This window comes from Crocuta crocuta, unplaced genomic scaffold, assembly GCF_008692635.1.
Source record: "Crocuta crocuta isolate KB4526 unplaced genomic scaffold, BGI_CrCroc_1.0 scaffold193, whole genome shotgun sequence".
In the NCBI taxonomy this organism is placed as follows: Eukaryota; Metazoa; Chordata; class Mammalia; order Carnivora; family Hyaenidae; genus Crocuta; species Crocuta crocuta.
The window spans coordinates 2,717,175-2,738,722 of NW_027529624.1; the positions used below are offsets into that span (position 1 = coordinate 2,717,175).

Consider the following 21,548-nt stretch of genomic DNA (forward strand, 5'->3'; position numbering starts at 1 on the left):
GGAGAAGGTGTCACGGACAGAGAAGACAAATAGCAGTTTTCAATGTGAGCCCCAGATGGAAAGGCACCAGGGACAGATGGAACTGTTTCTCATACGGGCAGCTCATGCAGCGAGTTCCAGCGAAGGAATAGCAGCTAAGAATGTTCTTCAGCAACAAGGATTCCTAACACACATACACACACATTTTTTTAAACAGAGATTTATAATATCTTGCGTTTTTCAATAATTTATATTAACGGTACTTTGCAATATCATTAAATATGATTTTTTAAATCACTTTTAATGGCCATAAAATGGTCATATTATTTGTTCAGTCAACCATACCTCAGTTGTTGGATATTTAGGTTGTTTCTAACTACTTACATCAATATGCTGAGTTAAACATATTTACGCAAGTCTTTGTTCAAATCCCTGATTATTTCATTAGGGAATTTTTTTTCATCAGGGATTTTTTTTTAATTGAAGTGTAGTTGACATAGTAGTTTCCGGTATACAACATAGTGACTCTACAACCCTGTATGTTATGCGATGTTCATCGTTAGGGAAATTCTTAAAAGTGGACGTAGTGGCTCACACACACCGACCTTTCTGAAGGTTCTCAATCTCAAATGACTTTCCCAGAGACTTTGTTCCCTTGTACACACCCTCCAACAACATATGTGTTTCCCTATTAACCTTTTCAAAAAAATTTTTTTAATGTTTATTCCTTTTTGAGAGACAGAGACAGAGCATGAGTTGGGGAGGGGCAGAGTGAGGGGGAGACACAGAATCTGGAGCGGGCTCCAGGCTCTGAGCTGTCAGCACAGAGCCTGACACGGGGCTCGAACCCATGAACCGTGAGATCGTGACCTGAGCCGAAGTCAGACGCCTAACCGACTAAGCCATCCAGGTGCCCCTCCCTATTAATGTTTTACTTATATTTTGCCATTTTTCACTGCAGCTGTATTGTGTTCTTAATTTAGAAGAGCTCTTTACATATTAGGCATATAACCCTTTCTTGTACTATGATGGACATGTCTCAGTTTACTGCTTACCTTTCAATTTTGTTTATAATGTTTTCAGTTTTATGTCCTCAACACCAACGCTTTTTTCCTTCATGACTTCTTCCATTACTTTTATGCCTAGAAACGATCCAGTCAGATAGTGAGACAAGTCTCTAACTTGCACATTTTCCCAAATAACCACCTTCTCAACACTGTTTATTGAAAACTCCACCCCTTCCTTCTGTTGGTTGTTGAACTTCAGAATAAGCAGGAGTCACCGGCAAGTATGGAATTCCTAAAAACCATTCCTCATTCACTTGCCTTTTGCTTGTAAATGATAAACCAGACATCGGGGGAGGAGGGGCATGCTCAGAGGCATTCAATTTCCCTTGACACTGACCAGCAGCTCTGCAGAGCAAAGACGATACTTATTATATTGTGAAAGAGAAAATGTCAAGGAAACAGTGTTTATGAATTAGATAACTTAGGGCTGATATCACAGACTCCAGAAAGTTCCTAAGACCTGTAAGTTGAAATCAGCCACTTGTTTTAGCAAACGCCCTTAGGTCTGTTGCACCTTAAGACAGACAAATGAAAATACTCCAACTTAAGCAAAGATAATTGCGAAAAAGGCAATCCTCCACCCTTTTTTTTTTCTTGGCCTCCATTTCAAAATATGGGGGATTGTGACCTCATGAGTCACATGAGGGGCGGCACATTTATTTTTTTTTTAATGCTGGATTTTGAGTACAAACATAGCCACCTACACACAAGTAGGATTTTCTGTTCGTTATTGTCCGGTGACACAGCTACCTTGTAAACCTTCTCCGTTCTCTGGTTTTTAACCCACCGCAGGGCATGACCCCCCTGATGTATGCCTGCGTCCGTGGGGACGAGGCGATGGTTCAGATGCTGCTGGATGCCGGAGCTGACCTGAATGTCGAGGTGAGGGTGCAGAAGGCTGCAGGGCCCCTGGGCCCGGCAGCCCCCTGGGGGAAATCAGCAAAGAGAGAGGGGCTTTTTCTCCTGAGAGCCCCCACGGGGGCATTCGGTCCAGCAAGTAGGTCAGACCAACTGGTGCATTTCGTCCATCTCGAGGCCCCAGCCCAACCGAATCCCAAGGAGCTGCCCACGTGTTTGTTTCATTTAAAAACAACCATTGAAGCTTGAACCAGCGTTCCCTTATCTCAGCTGAACTGAGTCTGATTCTTATTACTGACCCATTTTTTCTGGGATGGGGCAGGGAGCTCTCTCCTGAGCCATCAGCCTTTCTCTCTGCCTAAGGCAAAGCTGCTCCATGTACCCTGACCTGAGGTGTATCTCTCCCAGATCCTGCACCCTCCCAACCAAATCCCGATTAGTTCACCTGTTGGCTGAGTTGAAGCCCCAGGTCCTAAGCTAATCGCAAAGATTCCTTGAGGCAGTATGGTGTACATATCCGTGGGAAGTGCATCCCCGCAGCCTTTAGAATTTGATGCTTGGGCTCAAATTCTGAAACTGCTGCGTCTTAATAACTTGCTTTTGTGCTGGGGCAGGTGGCTTAACCTTTTTGAGCCTTGGCGTCCCCGTCTGCCACAGGGGGAGAATAATCACACCCATCTCAAAGAGTTGCTAGAAGAAATGAACACAAAGAGGACCTAGCATAAGTTCGGGACTCAGTCGATACGGGTTCGCACACATACCATGAGGCGTGTGATAGGTGAAATCACGCTTTTTGACCACATCCTGTCCTGTCTTTCTGGCAGCCAGCAGCTGGCAGCCCCAGAGGCTCAGAAGGCTGGCATGCTGCAATCCTAACTCAGCAACCCTATAAAACTTTTTTAGTTCAGAATTAGATGTTCTTGTAGTCTGAGTACTGTGCTTTTTTTAATTAGTGAGTTTCATATTCATCTGAGGAAAACAGACAATAGACCTAGTTTTGCATCCAGACCATTTGGGATCCTCTAAGTTTCAAGTACTGGGGATTTTCTTGCCTGTTATGAATTCCCCAACACTGTGCAGAGCCCTGCAAGGGCTCCTCATCTTTGGGTCCCAGTGGGTTTCTCTGGTCCTCTCTAGCCCATCCCATGGCTCCTAGCCAGCTCAAGACCTGCCCTGACAGGTGATGAGTGAATTCGGCTGCTCTGAATGAATCAGACATTATGGCTATATGGTCCCAGGAGTGTTTGGGAGAAAAGCCATGTGTGGGTGCTAGTGCTGTAGGACCCCAGCTTTCCGCGTCCCTACTGCCTCTCTTTTGGCCTTGAGTGTATTGAGACCCCCATATTGAAGGACCAGTTTCATACAGCTCACTCATGGTGTGTCCAGGAAAGCTTTTGTGCCCAGCCTTCCAGGAGCCTGAGGGTCCTTGTCAACTGGGAAGCCAGCAGAACAGTGAACTGAGAGCAGGGTAGGGTGAGCTGTGACCAGATGGGAATGTGACCTCATCAGAGGGGTAGTGGTCTTCCCTGGCTTGAAAGCTCAAAGCAGACCTTCCCTTGCCTGGGGTTTGCTGCTACTGAGAATTTCCCCTACAGGTGTGGATGTAACGGTATGGCATCTCATGCTGTCTGACATCCTATGGCTCTCAGAACCACCACTCTTCCTTAAGGAGAAACAGGAGCAGCCTGGGGAGCTGGCTTGCGGCAGCTGCCATCACAGCTTCTCAAGGCGCCTTGGAGGGGGTCAGAGAGCATCAGTTGAGTTCCCTTCCGACAAGAAGCCAAGGAGACCTTGTGATGCACGGAGAACATAAAGTCACTCCCCCACGGCCACCAACATTTCCCAAGGCACTTCCAGAATGTCCTTCTGTACATCTCTAGCCCACGTGCCCAGCCACAGATAGGTCAGATTTGCTAGTCTAAATATTGTGAAGGTCACATTTTGAAAATAACCTCAATTTGTTTATAGGTTGTCAGTTCTCCTCATAAATATCCATCCGTCCACCCTGAGACCCGCCATTGGACGGCTCTGACTTTTGCTGTGTTGCATGGACATATTCCTGTAGTTCAGGTATTAATGTATTTCCCTATCCACACCTGACCCTTAAGTTTACCCTCTTCCATCATGCAAATCTGTTACCTTTCCCAGCATGCATATTCCCTAAGAGATTCATATTGGTTAATTGCGATTAAATATAGCACATTCATATCATATAAGTGAAAATATCCTATGTAATGATCTATATGGCCCGGCCTTAACCAATATGAAATGATCACATACCCACACGCAGCCTCACACATAAGAGTGGCAAACTTACCAAGTTGCTCCTGGTTGCTCGGGGGTGGGGCCTGAGCTGCAATTTTGTGGATTTGTTCATTTTGCTTGTCGCAACATGAGTCCTAAGACTTGGCTGGTGTGAGACCTTAGGATCTCCCCTGAGGTGTGACCTTGGCGTTTGTGTAGAATCTAGTGGCTTCTAACTAGCGGAAAGAAGCATCCCCGAGCTGCCAAGGGAATGATTCTAAAAGACGCTTGCTTGGATTCTACTTACTGAGAATCTGATCCCAGGGGTCTAGAGTAGGGCCTTTGCATGTGCCTTCTGAAACAGCTCCCCAAGGCTCCCCGAGTACGGAGAGATGTCCTCATCCGAGGTCCTTTGGGCATTTAAGTATGTATTGCTTATACTTTTTCTGGCTCTTGCAAAGTTGGTGTTCAACAAATAGCCATCCAGTATATTCTAGATCTTAAACTTGGTCTTCACTTCATCAGAAAAAAAGAACTCCGCATCCAGGTCCATTACCACACCTGGCCTCATGGTGCTGAGCTCTAGGTACATCAGGAATACTTGCTTTTTTGTGCTCCAGGCCTCTTAGAAGTTTACAGAGCAGGAAATAAGTGTTGTTACAGGAACCATTAGGCAGTGTTGGAAATCTACAGGAATCTTTGGTGGTTTTCAGTCATGGGACGCCGTAGGACAGATCCAAAGTCATGTTTCAGGAGGTTGAGTGTATGACGTGTTATGCTGAGAGCTGAAACGTCTGCCTGTAGAAAGTCATGCCCACTTGGCTCTTGGTAGAGGAATATAAGAAAGAGGGGGTTGGGAGGTGGCCTAGTGGACACAAATGCCACCCTTAAAGTGCAGTGGCATCCCCAAGCCTTTAAATCAGGAATAGGAGCAGCGAGCAGCCAAGCCAACCCAAATAGAAGTCAGGCCACCTCTTCACTTCAGGTACACAGGTCCTGGAATGACAGCAGGCAGCCCTCTCCTGGCTGTGCCCTTCGGGAGCCCTGGATACATAGTAAAGAAGGTAGATTGCTTGCTCCCCCCTCCCCATTTGCCATCGGTGGTCCTGAGAGCACATTCACTGAGAGTGAGATCCGGCACCGACAGAGTCGCCGGATTATTAACTGCTGGCCAGGAAATTTAGCATTGGCTAAACTATCCTCAGAGCTGTCCAGAGTGTTCTAGAAGGCATTCTTGCCCTTGTTGGCCCAGGTGGTCCCCTGAGTCCTTCAGAACTCAAGATTCTGCGGTTCTAAAGAGATCCCTCTAATGCTCCCTCTGAGGCTTTGTGCAACCAACCCAAAAAGGGAGCCTTCCAGCACTCTGGTGCCATGAGCTTCTAAGTCAGCACTTCTAGAAACTTTAACATACATACAAATCACCTGGAGATCTTGCTGAAATGCAAACATGCTCATTCAGTTGGTCTGGAGTGGGCCCTGAGAGCCAGCATTTCGAACAAGCTCCCAAGGGATGCTGATGCTACTTTTCCATGGACCATACTTTGATAGTCCGAGGTTCTAGTAGATTCGAGGGGCCATCAGTTCATCCTCTGAGGTAGTTATCCTCACCCTGTGCACATGGCCAGTGACCCAGAGGGAGGGCAGGAACATCGGAACCTTGTTGACTTCCACCAGCTCTCCTGACGTGCCCTCACAGCGCATGTCTTTAAACGTCTCAATGGCCACTCTTCCTCTGCAGCTGCTCCTGGACGCCGGGGCCAAGGTGGAAGGTTCTGTGGAGCATGGGGAGGAGAACTACTCGGAAACACCCCTCCAGCTGGCAGCTGCCGTAGGTACGAGTTGCTGAGTCTCATCCCAGCCAAGGGTCTCCACCACCTTGGCCCTCACTGCGTCTGTGACCATGTATTTGTTTTATTCTCTTATAAAACCCCCTTCTCTGGGCTTGCAGGAAATTTTGAGCTGGTTAGTTTGCTGTTGGAGCGTGGTGCGGACCCCCTGATAGGAACCATGTACAGGAATGGAATTTCTACAACTCCCCAGGGTGATATGAACTCTTTCAGCCAGGCCGCAGCCCACGGACACAGGTAGGCTAGGATGGGCCAAAGCGACAAGGTCCCAAGCGGTGCTTGTTAAAAATGCAGATTCCCAGGCCTACCCCAGACCCACTACATCTCTGGATGTGGGGCCCAGAGGCAGGCCAGTCCCCAGGCCTGGCCACAGTGGCCTTCACTGCCAGCTTTCTGCTCAGAGCCAACCCTGCACAGCGAGCATCCACTCAGACCACCTTGCTTTGTCCTTTCCCGGATCAGCTTTCGCCTCACCGAGATGCCGGCGTTGGTCAGAGCCCGGCACGTCAGCTGCCATGAAGTGACAAGGATCCATTTGAAAAATAACAAAACCCCTCGTGTTGGGTTGTTTCTTGTCTACATGGCCTTTGGGTTTTACCCCATCCAATTTTATTACACATAACCCCATGTAAAGCAAATCCACTGTGGGACCCCGTGCAGGCTGATGGTTAAAAGAGCACAGTTCTAGAGCCTTCTTGTGGAAAGCACTTAGCCGCTCCAGGGTGGCCTCAAGGAAACAACGCCAGTCATGCTCCACCATCTCCTCCACGCAGCCCTAAAACATGGCACCCACAGTCAGGCCTCTGAAGCCACCGCCCCAGAGCTGTTCCTGACATTCCCTTGTCTCACACGAGTGGTGTCCCCACTGCCCACACCCCATCCCTGCCCCGGCAAAGCCCTTCCATCTCTGAGTGTCTTCCTCTCTGGGTTTATGATTGACAGGAATGTGTTCCGCAAACTGCTCGCTCAGCCAGAGAAGGAGAAGAGTGATATCCTGTCCCTGGAGGAGATTCTGGCCGAGGGGACTGACCTGGCGGAGACAGCCCCGCCTCCCCTGTGTGCCAGCCGCAACAGCAAGGCCAAACTGAGAGCCCTGAGGGAGGCCATGTATCACAGCGCTGAGCATGGCTACGTGGATGTCACAATTGATATCAGGAGCATAGGTCAGTCTGGGCGCCCTCTGCTACTGGGCACAGCACCACTGCCCAGTGCTGGGTGACTCACACACACACACACACACACACACACACACACACACACACACGCCCAGGGAATTTCTCACCTGCTGGTTGGAGCACTTCCTGGCTCACATGCCCATGCTGTCTCCAAGGACAGCATCATCCTTCTAGCCCCGAATGCCTGACCTCAGGTCATTTTCTCATGATTCCCAAACTCTGGACCCTGAGAACTTAGGATTTGGGATCACCTGGGAGCTTGTCTGAATTCAGATTGCCAGGCCCTACACCCAGAGGCTCTGCTGTTGAGGGTCTGGATGGATAAAGGCCGGAAATCTTTATGTTTAACAATCATCCCAGGTGGCTCCCAGCGGTTGGGGAATCACTGACTGAGAGCACCCAAATCATTAAGCAGCGGCCGGGCAACAGCGAAGATGAGGGCATCCCTCCTTTGCCAGGCTCACCCACTGAGTTTCAGGAGGCAAAGCCACTCTCAGGAAAAGTTAGGGGTGGCTCTTCCTCAAATGAGCGAGCTCAGATCCTTCTCCTCCATGTGTCTGGGGAACAGGCTCGCCCAGTCTTCCCCAGTCTAGGAGCTAAAGCCCCAAACAAGAACAGCAGGACCTAGCCTGGGCCTTCAACACACGGAGTGGCGGGTCAAGGTGGGCTGAGGGCCCGGGGAGGGGCCCGCCTGCCGCTGTTCTGGACGTGAGCCTATCTCTCAAGGTGGCTGTTCAGCCTGTGGGATATTTATGCCATCGCCTGGAGAGCCTGTGTAGCATGATGATGAAGCTACAGACTCCGAATGGCCCGCTCGTTATAGACAGTAGCGCGATGCGTTCTTCCTCTGTGCCTCGCCGCGACAGGAGAGGAGGGAGAAGCAAATCCCAGCAATCAGCTGCTGGAGAGGTTTCTATTAAAGGAGGAAGAACCTGATGAAGTGCCCACAGATGGGAGACTTGTTTCGCACAGGGGAGCAGCAGGAGAACCCTCCCGGGTCTTTCTCCGACACACGTGTCCGTCCTGACCACCGCGGTAGATGGCGAAGTCCACCGATGGGTGGCGCCAGCTCTGGGCTCTTGTCTGGTGCTATCTCCTCCTGGGCAAGACGCTTCCCTCCCCGGGCTTCTGTCTCCCCAGAAGGCAGAAGGGGTGGACGTGAATGCAGCCAGAACTCAGAGTACGGAGTAGGCAGACGCAGTGTGTGACAGTTCCATGTCCTACACGCTGGTTCTATCTTGTAAAATGCAGCCTCTGCTAATGTGACAAGCATGCAGAAACAGACACCTGTAGCTAAGGGAACTGAATTATGCTCTTTAGTTCCAACATCTGCAAGTCTTCAGGGGGTAAAAAAAAAAAAAGCTACACTGGCTGTTTTCATCCCAAGTCAGTCTCTTGGTCTCATAGTTTGGTGATGTCCTGGGGAAAGGCCAGTTTCCAGATAAAAACACACCTTCTGTTGTGGTTGTTTTCTGTCTTGCCCTCTCCTCCCCTCCGTGCCCCCCCTCCCTCTCTCAGGGGTCCCATGGACACTGCACACGTGGCTGGAGTCTTTGCGGATCGCCTTCCAGCAACACCGCAGGCCTCTCATCCAGTGCCTGTTGAAGGAGTTTAAGACCATTCAGGAGGAGGAGTACACGGAGGAGCTCATTACTCAAGGCCTGCCCCTGATGTTCGAGATCTTGAAAGCGAGCAAGGTAAGGGGAATTTAATGCTGTTGTGTTGGCGGCAGAGAACAAGAGGGGAGGTCCCTGATCTCAGTGGTCCCTTAGCCTGATCCTGCCCTCGAGGTAGGAATCCTGTAGTCATATGTACATGGCTGATGAAAGCTACTTGTGCGGTCATTGTGGGCAGCTGTTTTGTTGAGCACCTGCTGTGTCCCAAGACACTGGAGCACATGGTACAAAGTAGAGCGATACTTTCTAACCCAGGGAATTTGCATGAAAGCTGGGGAGATAATGTCAACACATGTGCCCCAAGGGCATCTGAGGTTTATGAAACAATGTTGAATTGGGTGGCATGGGCTCTGAGAGGTGTGAGTCTCGGAGGGAAGGTGTCACAGAGGTGCTGAGATATGAGCAGGCCAGGACGGACGGCTAGGAGTCCAACAGGAAGAGGGAAATGGTATAGCTCCCAAGATCAATAGGATACAGACCCTGCCAAGTTTTCTAGAAAGCCGGGCCCCGGAGAAAGCTTTTCAGGTACAGAAGATCAGAGGAGCCTCCCCGCTTCCTCACGGATCCCCTTATTCCTACAACCAGGAAATAAATGCTACAGCCCCTTCAGAACATCAGGTCAGCCCTTGGGCTATTATAGGATCAATTCTTGAAAATCTCTTTGAGGTCACTTGTTTGGCGCTACCATGTAGATGTCCAGTCCCTGCCAGGAAGCCTTTGTTTGGCGTTCCTGCGTGTGTTGCTAGAGAACTTTGAGAATGGACAGCCGTGGCATGCCCATCCCCCAGCCATCCAGTTGGGGAGGAGAGCCATGGGCAAGGGGGAGGCAGTGACAAATGCCCCACCACTGTGGCCAGGGAAGGACCAGGGGTGACCAGGCTGCCTGAGAGCTTCTGAGGAGTTTGTACATCAACTACCACATACCCTAAGGGTCCCCAGTGGGCCACCAGCGAATGTATGTGTATATATATATATATATGTAGCACAGTGGTTCAGAGCATGAACTCTGGAGCCAAACTACAGGGATTCAAGCCTTGCTATGCCACTTACCAGCCTTATGACTCCAGTAAATTTGCTTAACTTCCCTCTGCCTCAGTTTCCCTACCTGAAAATGAGGACAATAATTATATGTGAAGGTGAAATGAGTCTGTGCCCTCCAAATTGTCTCTGCAGTTGGGTGAGTGCTGTACAGGCGACTCTGCCATCAAGCTGGCCTCACCAGAGTGTAACACCTCCAGGGTTTCCCAAAGGGTGTTCTGTAAAAGCCATTCCCTCAGAGGGGATGGTATCAAAGCATTTAACACCCCATTGCATGCACATACCAGCCAGCCCTGAATACTGGCCTGAGAGCAGGCTGAAAGTCAGCTCCTTCTGCCGGCTAACATTGGATTACTCCAATTTCTCTCCCGCAGAGCCTCGAATACCCTAATTCACAAAGGCAATCAAGTGTTTCCCAAACTCATTTAACTTGGAACCCTTTTATAATGAACTGTCTCAAGACACAAATGAGGATTTTTTTAAGCTAAAACACATTTTTTTTATATTTACTATGTGCCTGGCACTATTCTAAGCATGATATAAGGATTAACTCAGTTAATCCTCACAACCTTTGAAGGAGGTGATGTTCTTATCCCCATGTGACAGATGGGTTAACCAAGGCACAGAGAGGGTGATTACTTGCCTAAGGTCATATAGTTGGTAAGTGGCAGACCTGGGCTTAAACACAGGCAGCCCAGCTCCAGCCCCAGCCTCTTAACCCCTTTGCTCCAGAACAGACTTTGCAGAAGTCTGGGGTCCCTCTGGGACAGGGGAGCCTCTGAAGTCCCAGGAGAAATAGGCCTCTGAATGTAAAGGGCACCGCGGGTTCCCCTGCCAGGCTGGGCCGACAGGCTTCCCAAAGAGTGAAGAAGGGAGCCTAGAGCCACCTTCTCTGATAGCAGGATGGCCCCACAGCAAAGCAGCAGCAACATGGCCTGGCCCGTCTGCTTTCTGAGCCTCGGAACACCTGGCCTGGGCTCCAGAGTGGCTCTCCTTAGGGATTCTCATCAGCATCCTATCCTGAGCNTGCCAGCCCATGGGTAATGAGCCTTAGTGAGTCCACGGAGAGCAAAACCCAATGGAAGCATTTCAAAGCCAAATTCTCCCTGCCCCTCACCTGTCATCCCTCTAACGTTGAATGAATGAATGAATGAATGAATGAATGAATGAAGCGTTCACTTGCAATTACCTAAGCAACCACTTTAGTGGAAAACATTCCTAAGTCTGTTCCCAGGGTTAGGTGTTCTAACTTATTTTTAGTTTCTTGGTTTTTGTTTGTTTCCTTTTTTCAGACTGTAGTGGGAATTCCAAAAATGACTGAGGCATCCTGTGTATTAAGTAAACCTACTCTATGGCTTTTTAAAATAAACTGTATTTTGGAGTTTTAGAGCCTGACACACGTACAGAAAAGTGCCCAGATCATAACTGTAGAGCCCAGTGAATCTTCACAAGGTAAACCTACCTGTGTGATCAGCACCCAGGCCGAGAAAGAGAACATTACCAGCACCCAGTAGGCCCCTTATGCCCCACTCACCTACCACCCCTAAAAGCACAGCCAGTGTCTGAGTGTTGAGAAGAAGGGAAGGGCCTTTGTCAGGAGGTGTGGACTAGAATTCCCACACACACATACACCGACCCTATGTCACCCCTATCAGCTGTACTGATCTTCAAGGGTGGAGGGAGCCAGGGATAGGAAGCCCCTCCTTGCCCAGAGGGCAGTCTGGGAAAGATGGTGCATTCAAGAGTGGGGTTTGCCCTTATAGGGGTCCAGTGGCAACCCCTACTGGTGAAGTGTGGTATTACACATCATGTACATTGCTGGTGGGAGGGGGACAAAAGGTGATTAATTTCCCATGGCTGCTATGTGAAGCCAAGCATTCCCCATTCCCCAAGTATGAGTGATGTTCTTGTGGTCAAAAGAAGACTGGAGAGAGACGGTGGTAGAGAAATTCGGAATGTTGAGAAAGCGCTACAGAGCTGTGCCCTCTAATGTTTCCTACTGGAGGATAGTAGTAGCCACACATCACGCAACTGCCTAGCCTTGTCCCTTCTCTGTCCATTAAAGGATTCCTGTTCAGATTCCATCTGCTGTTCTCAGTGGGAAGGTATCTGGTTTTATCAGATAGATAAGGAATAATGCATAAGAACATAGAAATCCAATAAAGAAATTCACTTTATTGTCAGCTCCCAGAAATACAGCTGTACTATGAAGTGAAGCATATGCCTTCCCATCCTTGACTTGTGCTCATTCATACATTACTTGAAATCTGGTTGCAGATGTGTTTTACTCCCTCTTCTAAATTTTAACTTCAAAGGAATTCAGCATCTCTAGATTTCCCAGGAGCCAAACAATATAGTCATCTCTTAATATGCATCTGTTTAAAGAAAGTTCCTGGCCCGTTTCTCCCTCACATAATTCCCCGGGGCACTGATTCATTCAGCAGTCACGCGTGCTCACTATATGCTGCAGTGGTGATGGGAGAGAAACGTTCTTCACCCTCCTGGAGCTTGCTATGTGCAGGGGAGGGGCAGACAGACAGTAAGCAAGGAAATGGATCGGTGAAAGAGAGCGAGAGCTTGATACATGCTATGGAAAAAAAAAAAGTGAACTTGGACAGTGATATAGTCTCTGAGGATGGGGCAGGCATGGCCTAAGCTGGACAAGATGTAAGGAAGGTCTCCCTGAGAAGGTACCTTTGAACCACCACCAAAGTGAGGAAAAGCTCCAGCCATGCAGAGGTTTGGAGCAAAAGTATTCCAAGCGGGGGAGTCAGGAGCTAAGGCTCTTCATGGAAACATGCTTGGTGTGTTGGGACAACCAGAAGAAAAGCCATGTGACGGACACAGTGGAACAAAGGGAGACGTATAGGAGCTAAAAATCAGATTGCATGGAATCTTTCTCCATGGTGAAAAGCTTGGGTTTCCCTCCATGTGCAGTGAGTAGAACACCCCTGGAGGTTTTAGACAGAGACAAGACATGATGGGGGGGAGGGGGGCGGTTCCTGTGGTTTGTACACTTTTAAATTTTTTTCTCACCTTTTTAATTGAAATATTTTAGTTTTTTAAACTTTTGATTTCAAGATAATTGTAGATTCACATGCAGTTGTGAGAAGGAAGAGACAGCATATGTACCCTTTACTCAGCTTCCCCCATTGGCAATATCTTACTAGAGTACCATAAAATATCAGAACCAAGATACTGATGTGCTATAGTCAGCATGCAGAAAATTTCCATCACCCACAGGATTTCCTCATGTTGCACTTTTCTAGCCAAACCCATTTGCCTTCTGCCCTCACCCTGTTATCACCCCACTGGTAACCACTAATCCGTTCTCCGTTTCTCTCATTTTCAAGAATCTAATTTCAGTAGAATCATACACTATGTGACATTTTAGAATTGGATATTCTCGCTCTGCATAATTCTCTGAAGATTCATCAGGTTGTTGGATGTACCCCTAGTTTGTTTCTTTTCATTGCTGAGCAGTACTCCGTGGCATGGATATACCATAGGTTGCATAACTGCTCACACACTGAAGGACATCCGAATTGTTTCCAGGTTCAAGCTATTACAAAGACAGCAGTTCTAAACATTCGTGCACAGGCTTTTGTGTGACTATACATCTTCATTTCTCTGGGATAAATTCCCAGGAGTGCAATTGCTGGGTTGTATGGTAGCTGTGTGATTCATTTTTAAAGAAACTGCTTACGTATTTTTAAGAGTGGCTGTACCATCTTCCATTCCCACCAGCAAAGTAGGAATAATCCAGTTTCTCCACATCCTCACTGTTTGGTGTTATTGCTATATTTTCTTTTAGCCATTCTGATAGATCTGGAAGTGGTATCTCAAGGTTTTGATTTTCATTTCCCTAAGTAGCTAATGGTGTTGAACATATTTTCATGAGCTTATTTGCCATCTAGATATTCTTTCAGTGAAATGTCTCTTTGTGTCTTTTGTCTGTGTTCTAATTAAGCTGTTTGCTTTTTAACTGTTGAATTTTGAGTGATACTAATCTTTTGTCAGATATGCAGTCTGCAAATATTTTCTCCCATTCTATAGCTTATCTTCTTATCCTCTTAACAGAATCTTTCACAGAGCAAAAGCTTTTAATTTTGAGGAAATCTAATTTATCAACTTGTCTTTTTATGGAGATTATGCTTTGGGTATCAAGTATTAGAACTCCTTGTCAAGCCCTAAATCATGAATATTTCCTCATATTTTTTCCTAGAAATTTTAGTTTTTGTGTTTTCCACTGAAATCTGTGATTCATTTTGCATGAGGTGAGGTGTGGAACTTATGTCAAGGTTTTTGGGTTTTATTTGTGTGTGTGTATGTTTGCTTGTTTTGCCAATGGATGTTGAGTTTCCCAGCTGCATTTGTTGAAAAGTCTCTCTCTCCTTAATTGAACTACTTTTGCACATTTGTCAAAAGTCGATAGGGCATCTTTGGGTCTATTTCTGGGTTCTCCACTCTGTTCCATTGATCTATGTTCCTCCACCATGGCCACACAGTCTTAATTAGTGTAGCTATAAATAAATCTTGAAGTTAGGTAGACTTATTCTTCCTATTTTATTCTTCTTTTAAAAATTATTTTAGCTGTGTTCTTTGCCTTTCCATTTAAATTTTGTGGAGTTTTTTTTTTTCAAGTAAACTCTACCTCTTATGTGGGGCCAAGATCAAGAGTTGCATGCTTTAGTGACTGAAGCAGCCAGGCACCCATCTATGTAAACTTTAGAATAAACTTGCTATGTCAACAACAACAAAAATCTTGCTGAGATTTTTTTTTATGTTTTTTATTTCTAGGAGAGAGAGAGAGACAGCGTGAGCAGGGGAGGGTCAAAGAGACAGGGAGTCACAGACTGAAAACAGGCTCCAGGCTCTGAGCTGGCAGTCAGCACAGAGCCCTATGCGGGGCTCAAACCCACGAACCGCGAGATCATGACCTAAGCGAAAGTCGGACGCTTAACCGACTAAGCCACCCAGGCGCCCCGCTGAGATTTTGATAAGAACCACAATATTGATGAAAGAAATCAACAAAGATCTAAGTACACAAAGAGATAAACAGCTCACAAATTGAAAGATTTAACATAGTAAAGATGTCTTTCAATTTGTGAACTGTTTATCTCTTTGTGTACTTAGATCTTCTTTGATTTCTTTCATCAATATTGGAGTTTGCAGCATACAAGTCCTGTTTTGTTAGATTTATATATACATATTTTTTCAAGAAACTGTAAGTATTGTATTAATTTTTCTGTCCATGTGTTCATTGCTAGCACAAAGAAATACAATTGATTTTTGAATATTTATCTTGTATCCCGCAACCTTGCTGAACTTGTTTATTCTAGGAATTTTTTGTAGATTCAATGGGATTTTCTACTTGGATAGCCATGTCATCTACAAATAAATGGACATAAATAATATAAAAAATATTATAAATAAATAATCCTCTTATTATCCTTCTGATGTCTACAGTCTATAGTGATAGTCCCTGTTTCATTCCTGATTTTGTTTTTGGGTCCTCTTCTTTTTCTTTGTCAGTCTTCCTAGAGGTTTGTCAATTATATTCATCTTTCCAAAGAACCAACTCTGGGATTCATTATTTTCTCTACTATTTTTCTGTTTTAACCTTCATTGGTTGCTTCTCCTATCTTTATTATTTGGTCGCTTTGAGTTTATTTTGTTTTTCTTTTTCCAGGTTCTTGAGTAGGAGCTTAAATTATTGATCTGAGACTTTTTTCTCTTCTCTTAAATATGTGTTTGATACTGTACAGATCCTTCTCAGCACTACTCTGTCTGTGCACCACAAATTTTGATGTGTTACTTTCATTTTTCATTCAGTTCAGTGTTACTTTTTATTTTTCCCTTGGAACTTCTTTTTTGACTTATGAATTATTTAGAAGTGTGTTGTTTAGTTTTCAAATGTTTGGAGGTTTTCTTATTATCTTTCTGTTACTGATTTCTAGTTTGCTTCCATTGTGCTCAGAGAATACCATCTGTATTATTTTGATTATTTTAAGTTCTTGAGGTTGGTTTTATGGCCCTAAGTATGGTTGTCTTGATATGTTCTGTGGACACTTGAAAACACTGTTTCCTGCTATTGTCGAGTGGAGTGTTCTATAAGTGTCAATAAGATTCTTTTGGTTGATGGTGTTGTTGAGTTCTTCCACATCCTACAGATTTTCTGCCTCCTTGTTCTGTCATTTCAGATAGAGGTGTTAAGTCTCCAACTTTAATTATGGATTAGTCTGTTTCTCCTTTCAATTCTGTCAGTTTTTGCTTCAAATATTATGCAGCTCTGTTGTTTCATGCATATACATTTAGGTTTACAATGTCTTCTTGATGAATTAACCCTCTTATCATTATATAATGCCCCTCTCTGCTTCTGTTAATCTTCTTTGCTCTGAAGTCCACCTTATCTAATATTAATGTAGCCACTCCTGCTTTCCTTTGATTAATGTTTGTATGATTTTTTCACCATTTTACTTTCAATCTGCCATTTTCATTATATTTGAACTTATTTTCTTGTAAACGGCATATAATTGGGCTTTTCATCCACTCTGCCAATCTGTCTTTTAATTGGTATATTTAGACCATTTACATTTTATTGATACTTTAGGGCTTAAGTCTGCCATCTTTTTTTTTTAAGTTTATTTATTTTTGAGAGAGAGCATGTGCATGTATGCAAGTGGGGGAAGAGGCAGAGAGAGAAGGAGACAGGACCTGAAGCAGGCTCTGCACTGTCAGCACAGAGCCCAATGACGGGGCTTGAACTCAAAAATCCTGAGATCATGACCTGAGCCAAAGTTGGACGCTTCTGAGCCACCAAGGTGCCTCTGCCATCTTATTTTTTATTTTCTGTTAGATTTCTCTGCCTTTTGCTCTGTTTTTCCTGTCTTCCTGTGGGCTACTTGAACATTTTTTAAATTCCATTTTTATTTGTCTGTTGTATTTTTGATAGCTTTTGTACACTTCGAATAGGTTTTCTAGTGGTTGCTTGCAATATTACATTATATATACATAACAGCACAGTCTACTGGTATCATCATTTTACCAGTTCAAGTGAAATATAGAAATCTTACCTCGCTTTATGCCCATTTACTCTCCTCCATTTGTGACATAATTGTTTTTAAATATTTCCTCTACAGACACTTAGAACCACATCAGACACTCTTAAAATTTTTGCATCAATCAAACATATTTGAACTCAAAAGGAGAAAGAAAGAGTATTATGTTCACCCATACTTTTGTTTATTATATTCTTTCTTTCTTCCTGTGGTTTGAAGCTTCTTTTTCTATCTTTTCCTTTCAATTTAGAGAGCTTTCTTCAGCCATTGTTTTAGGATAGGTTTCCTGGTGACAAATTTTCTTAGTCACCAAATTTTCCTTTACCTGAGAATGTCTGACTTCCCTTTCATTCCTAAAAGATACTCTCACTGATTATTATTCACTTGATATTTTCATTTAAATTAACTTACCATCTGCTAAATGTACTTACAAAGGAAATGCTATAGTGCTACCAGAATTAGAAGGCCCACATCACTTGCAGTGAATACAGGGTACATATCAAAATACGTGGATGACTATTTGAAAGCACTTTAGTTTATTATGTGACAGACGTGAGACTGTGTGTTGACCTCAGGGGACTCTGGTGCCCTTCCCATCTCTCTACCCTTTCCAGATGTGCTCCGGCAGAGAGAGGCTCACTGCTCATAGGTCAGCCTAGCATATTCCATGTGAAAGGGCCAGTCTAGGGACAAACCACTGTTGATGAAGGATTGAAGCAGTGAACTCACTGCTGGGGTCCCTGGAAAGTAACAGTATTTCCACCATCTCCTGATTTTGAGATGCAGCTTTTTTCATCTTTTAGCATTTCACAATTTGAAATGGGTCTTAAAAATGAATGTGTGTGTTAATGCAGTGAGGTTGGGTTTTTTTTTTCTCTTCCTGAAAGCTGTCATTAATTGTATGACATTTTAGAATCTAGAAAAAAAGAGATTGGTTTGAATTGTAGGAAATTGCTGGTTGGGGGTTAAAAAATGGTCAAATCTCAGCAATTTCCTTTAGTTCAGGCTAATGGTATGTTGTGATGCACTATCCTTTTTAGCTCTCCTAGCAACCTCACCAAGCAGATATTTTTAATCCACTTCAGAAGAGGACACAGAGACCCGGAGAAGCTGAGTAACTTTCCTACAGTCACAGAGCTAGTAAGTGAGGAGCCAGGACTTGGGCTCAGCCCCGTCTGGCCCCCCTGTCCAAGTTTTTACCACTGTGTAGATCCCCTGCCTAACCCGCCTAAAAAGGACCTTTGGGATCAATCCCAGCATTCCTTTCTGAAGAAAAGAAAATGTTTCAGTATCTTTTTAGGAGAGAAGCGAGGGTCAGAGGAAGAGAGGAAAGATGTCAACCACAATTCCACAGGAATCTATCCCCCTTTGGTTCTGTGTAGCCACACAGTTCTGAGTCCTGAGGACCTACGTTCACCCCGTGTGCACACCCAGCACTTTCCATGAGAGGCCTGAGTGACTGGGACCCAGCAGCATGCCAGTGACAACCGCTAACCAGATGCTCTGTACCTGGGCCCAGCCAAATGCCCACCCGGCCCCAGCCTGTGCCACCTTCTTGCGCTTGCTCTGGCACCCCAGCTCAGAGCCTGCATGCACAGATAGGCACGCACAGACCAGTCGAGTCTTGTGGTGCCTTTGCCTAAAAGCACTTCTCTTAAATGTACAACTCAGAGGAGGATGGAGGTACCTATCACAGCACAGCTACCCCACCTACCCATGCCTCCAAAATAGAGTGAGCCTCAAGTTTGGTTAATTCCATTCTGCCATCTTCAGGTTTGGGCCCAGAGCTAACCAAACCCAAAGAATAACCCAGTTCACTGCTCCAAACTGACCATCTAACCCAATGGTCTCACTCCACTAGAGCTCTTAACTGCTACTAATTACAGCACCCCTTCTTGCTCAGGGAAGCCCTCCAGGAGACCCAATTCATTTTGGATACTGAGGAATCTAGAGTGAATGATCCCAATAATCCTCCTACCTGGAGGAAACACACAGGAAAGGGCACAGAGCAGACACCTTGACAAACACAGATGACTTCAAGGACACAGTGAGGAGTTTTCTCTTAGGGCTCTGGTGTCTGAAAGAGAAGCAGCCAGAAAGCCTTGGGAAAGGAGGCAGCGTTTTGGGTCCAGACAGCTCTCACATAGTGCCTGGTAATTAGCAGATGCCCAATAAATATTTGAAGAAAGAATTAAGGCATGATTGCCTGCATCACTTAGCACATAGGGTGAAGTTCATGTTCATGAAACCTTTAGGGGATAAACAAAACCCAGAGAACTGTTGATGTCCCCTTTGATCCTTGACTCCTCCTCTTTCCCCTTCTCCTAAACTTCTAATACTTCCAGCATAATGCTCCTGTCTCCTCATTGGGCAGATTTTTTCCAAGAAGAGACTTCATTTTTTTAGAATGATTTTAGATTTACAGAAAAATTGAGAAGATAGCACAGAATTCCCCATACAGCCCCTCACCCACATTCCCCTATTGTTAATATCTTCCGTTAGTATCGTGCATTTGTTATAATTGTGTAATTGAGAAGTACTGGTCAGATATACTACTATAGGATGCCCTCTAGTGGAATTTGGGGTGTTTTTCTCATGGTGAGACTGAGGTTATGGGCTTGGGAAGGAGGACCACAGAAGTCAAGCACCGTCCCCACCGCATCAAGGGCACACACTCTCCACATGAGTGTTCACTGTTGGAGTTGACCTTGATCACCTGGCTCTGGTGGCTCCTGTCAAATTTCTCAGCTGTAGACTTCCTCTTTCCCCCTTTTCCCAACCTTTCTCCTTGGAATCAAGCCATTATGTACTGCCATCAACTAGGTGGGTAGTGATGCTCCTCCAGATAACTTGTCAGTATCTGAGGATTGTCGCTTTGGGACATGTCGACATGGCCACCCCTTACCTATACTTTCTCGGGCAGTACAGCACATACTCAAGTTACAGAGCATGAAGCAGCTCTGGGTTCTGAGAGGAGGGGTCTTGCCCTGGCTGCTTTGGTTACCCTGAATACAGCTCCCTTCATGGTGCAGGACACATCTCGGATGATTCATGAATACCTTTAGCGTTGAATTAAACCACCACCATCCAATCCGTCAGTCCCCACAGAAGAGCATGGGCTGCTCAGGCCTCTCTCACAGGCCACCACCAGGATGAGGAAGTGGATCCTCATCCCTTCACCCGAGGTGGTTAGATGCCTTTCACTGGAAAGACCAGTGCCATTCATCACCCAGTCAGTGCAGCACATTCGCAGACATGGGCCGCCTCTTTTCTGTGATCTGCTGGTCCTCGAAGCATCCTCAGTGCGCCTGGCAGTCTCGGATCACAAGGATGATGAAACGCGGCCCCTCTGAGGCAGACTCTGGATGAGATGTAGTAGTGTGCTATTGCTGCACAAGTTACCACAGTGTAGAGGCTGAAGGCAGCACTCACGAAGTATCTCGTGGTTTCCACGGTCGGAAGCCAGGCACAGTACCTCACTGGGTTCTCTGCATGGGGTCTCACAGAGCCCCAAAATCAAGGTGTCAATCGGGCCGTGTTCCCTTCTGGAAACTCCAGGGAAGAATCCACCTGCACGCTCATTCAGGTTTGGGTAAAATTGAATTCCTTGTAGTTGTAGGACCGAGGCCCCCCTGCTGGCTGCCAGCTGGGGGTCCCCTTTTCCTCCCAGGGTTGCTGCCTGCATTCCCCCTCTAGCTTGCCGTGCAGTCTCCTCCATCTCAAAGGCGGTGACAGCACATCAAGTCCTTCTCAGGCTTCAAATCCTCTTCTCCCCCATCCCTTCTGAATTCCTCTCCTGTCTCTTAATTCTAGGGCTTATGTGATGACACTGGGCCTGCCCAGACATTCCAGAATAATATGCCTATATGAAGGTCCATTTAAACCATAGTTAGGAACTCTAATTATTCCTGCCAAGCCCCTTCTGCCCTGTAATGTCACATATTCACAGGCATGGTACCTCATGATATTCCCAGTCCCAGGGATTTGGAGGAAGCAGTCTTCATTCAGAGGGCCGTAGCTGTGCCTTCCATACGGCGTTTCTCGAACACTAGTGTCCATGGGGATCCTCTGCACGGCACGGTATTGCAGATTCTGATTCAGGGGGCCTGGGGTGAGAGTCAGCATTTCTGACAGCCTCCCAGGTGCTACTGCCTCTGGTGGTCTGTGGAACACATTTTGAATGGTAGGCTTTAGACCAGGGGTAACAGATTTACAGCCTCCAGCTCAGAGGTCTAACTCGGGAGAAAATATCAGTACTTAAAACCTATGGCTCGGGGTTCCTGGGTGGCTCAGTCAGTTTAGCGTCCGACTTTGACTCAGGTCATGATCTCGCAGTGTGTGGGTTCGAGCCCTGCGTCGGGCTCTGTGCTGACAGCTCAGAGCCTGGAGCCTGCTTCCGATTCTGTATCTCCCTCTCTCTCTCTGCCCCTCCTCCACTTATGCTCTGTGTCTCTCTCTTTCAAAAATAAAAATAATAAAACATTTTTAAAAATTTTTTTAAAAACCCGTGGCTCTCAGACCTAAGAGAGCACCAGAATCACCAGAAAACATGTTAAATAATAACATACAGATTGCTGGGCCCCTCCAAGTGTTTCTGATTCAG

The 21,548-nt window shown here is 46.0% G+C and overlaps 1 protein-coding gene across 1 annotated transcript in view; it reads left to right on the forward strand.

The window, feature by feature from the left end:
* ABTB3 (ankyrin repeat and BTB domain containing 3) overlaps nucleotides 1–21,548 on the forward strand; it is a 317,959-nt gene that overhangs the window by 267,223 nt on the left and 29,188 nt on the right. The window contains 6 exon segments of the mRNA XM_077761965.1: nucleotides 1,839–1,928; nucleotides 3,873–3,974; nucleotides 5,887–5,980; nucleotides 6,097–6,232; nucleotides 6,938–7,158; nucleotides 8,689–8,867. Coding sequence (XP_077618091.1) covers nucleotides 1,839–1,928; nucleotides 3,873–3,974; nucleotides 5,887–5,980; nucleotides 6,097–6,232; nucleotides 6,938–7,158; nucleotides 8,689–8,867 — 822 coding nt within the window.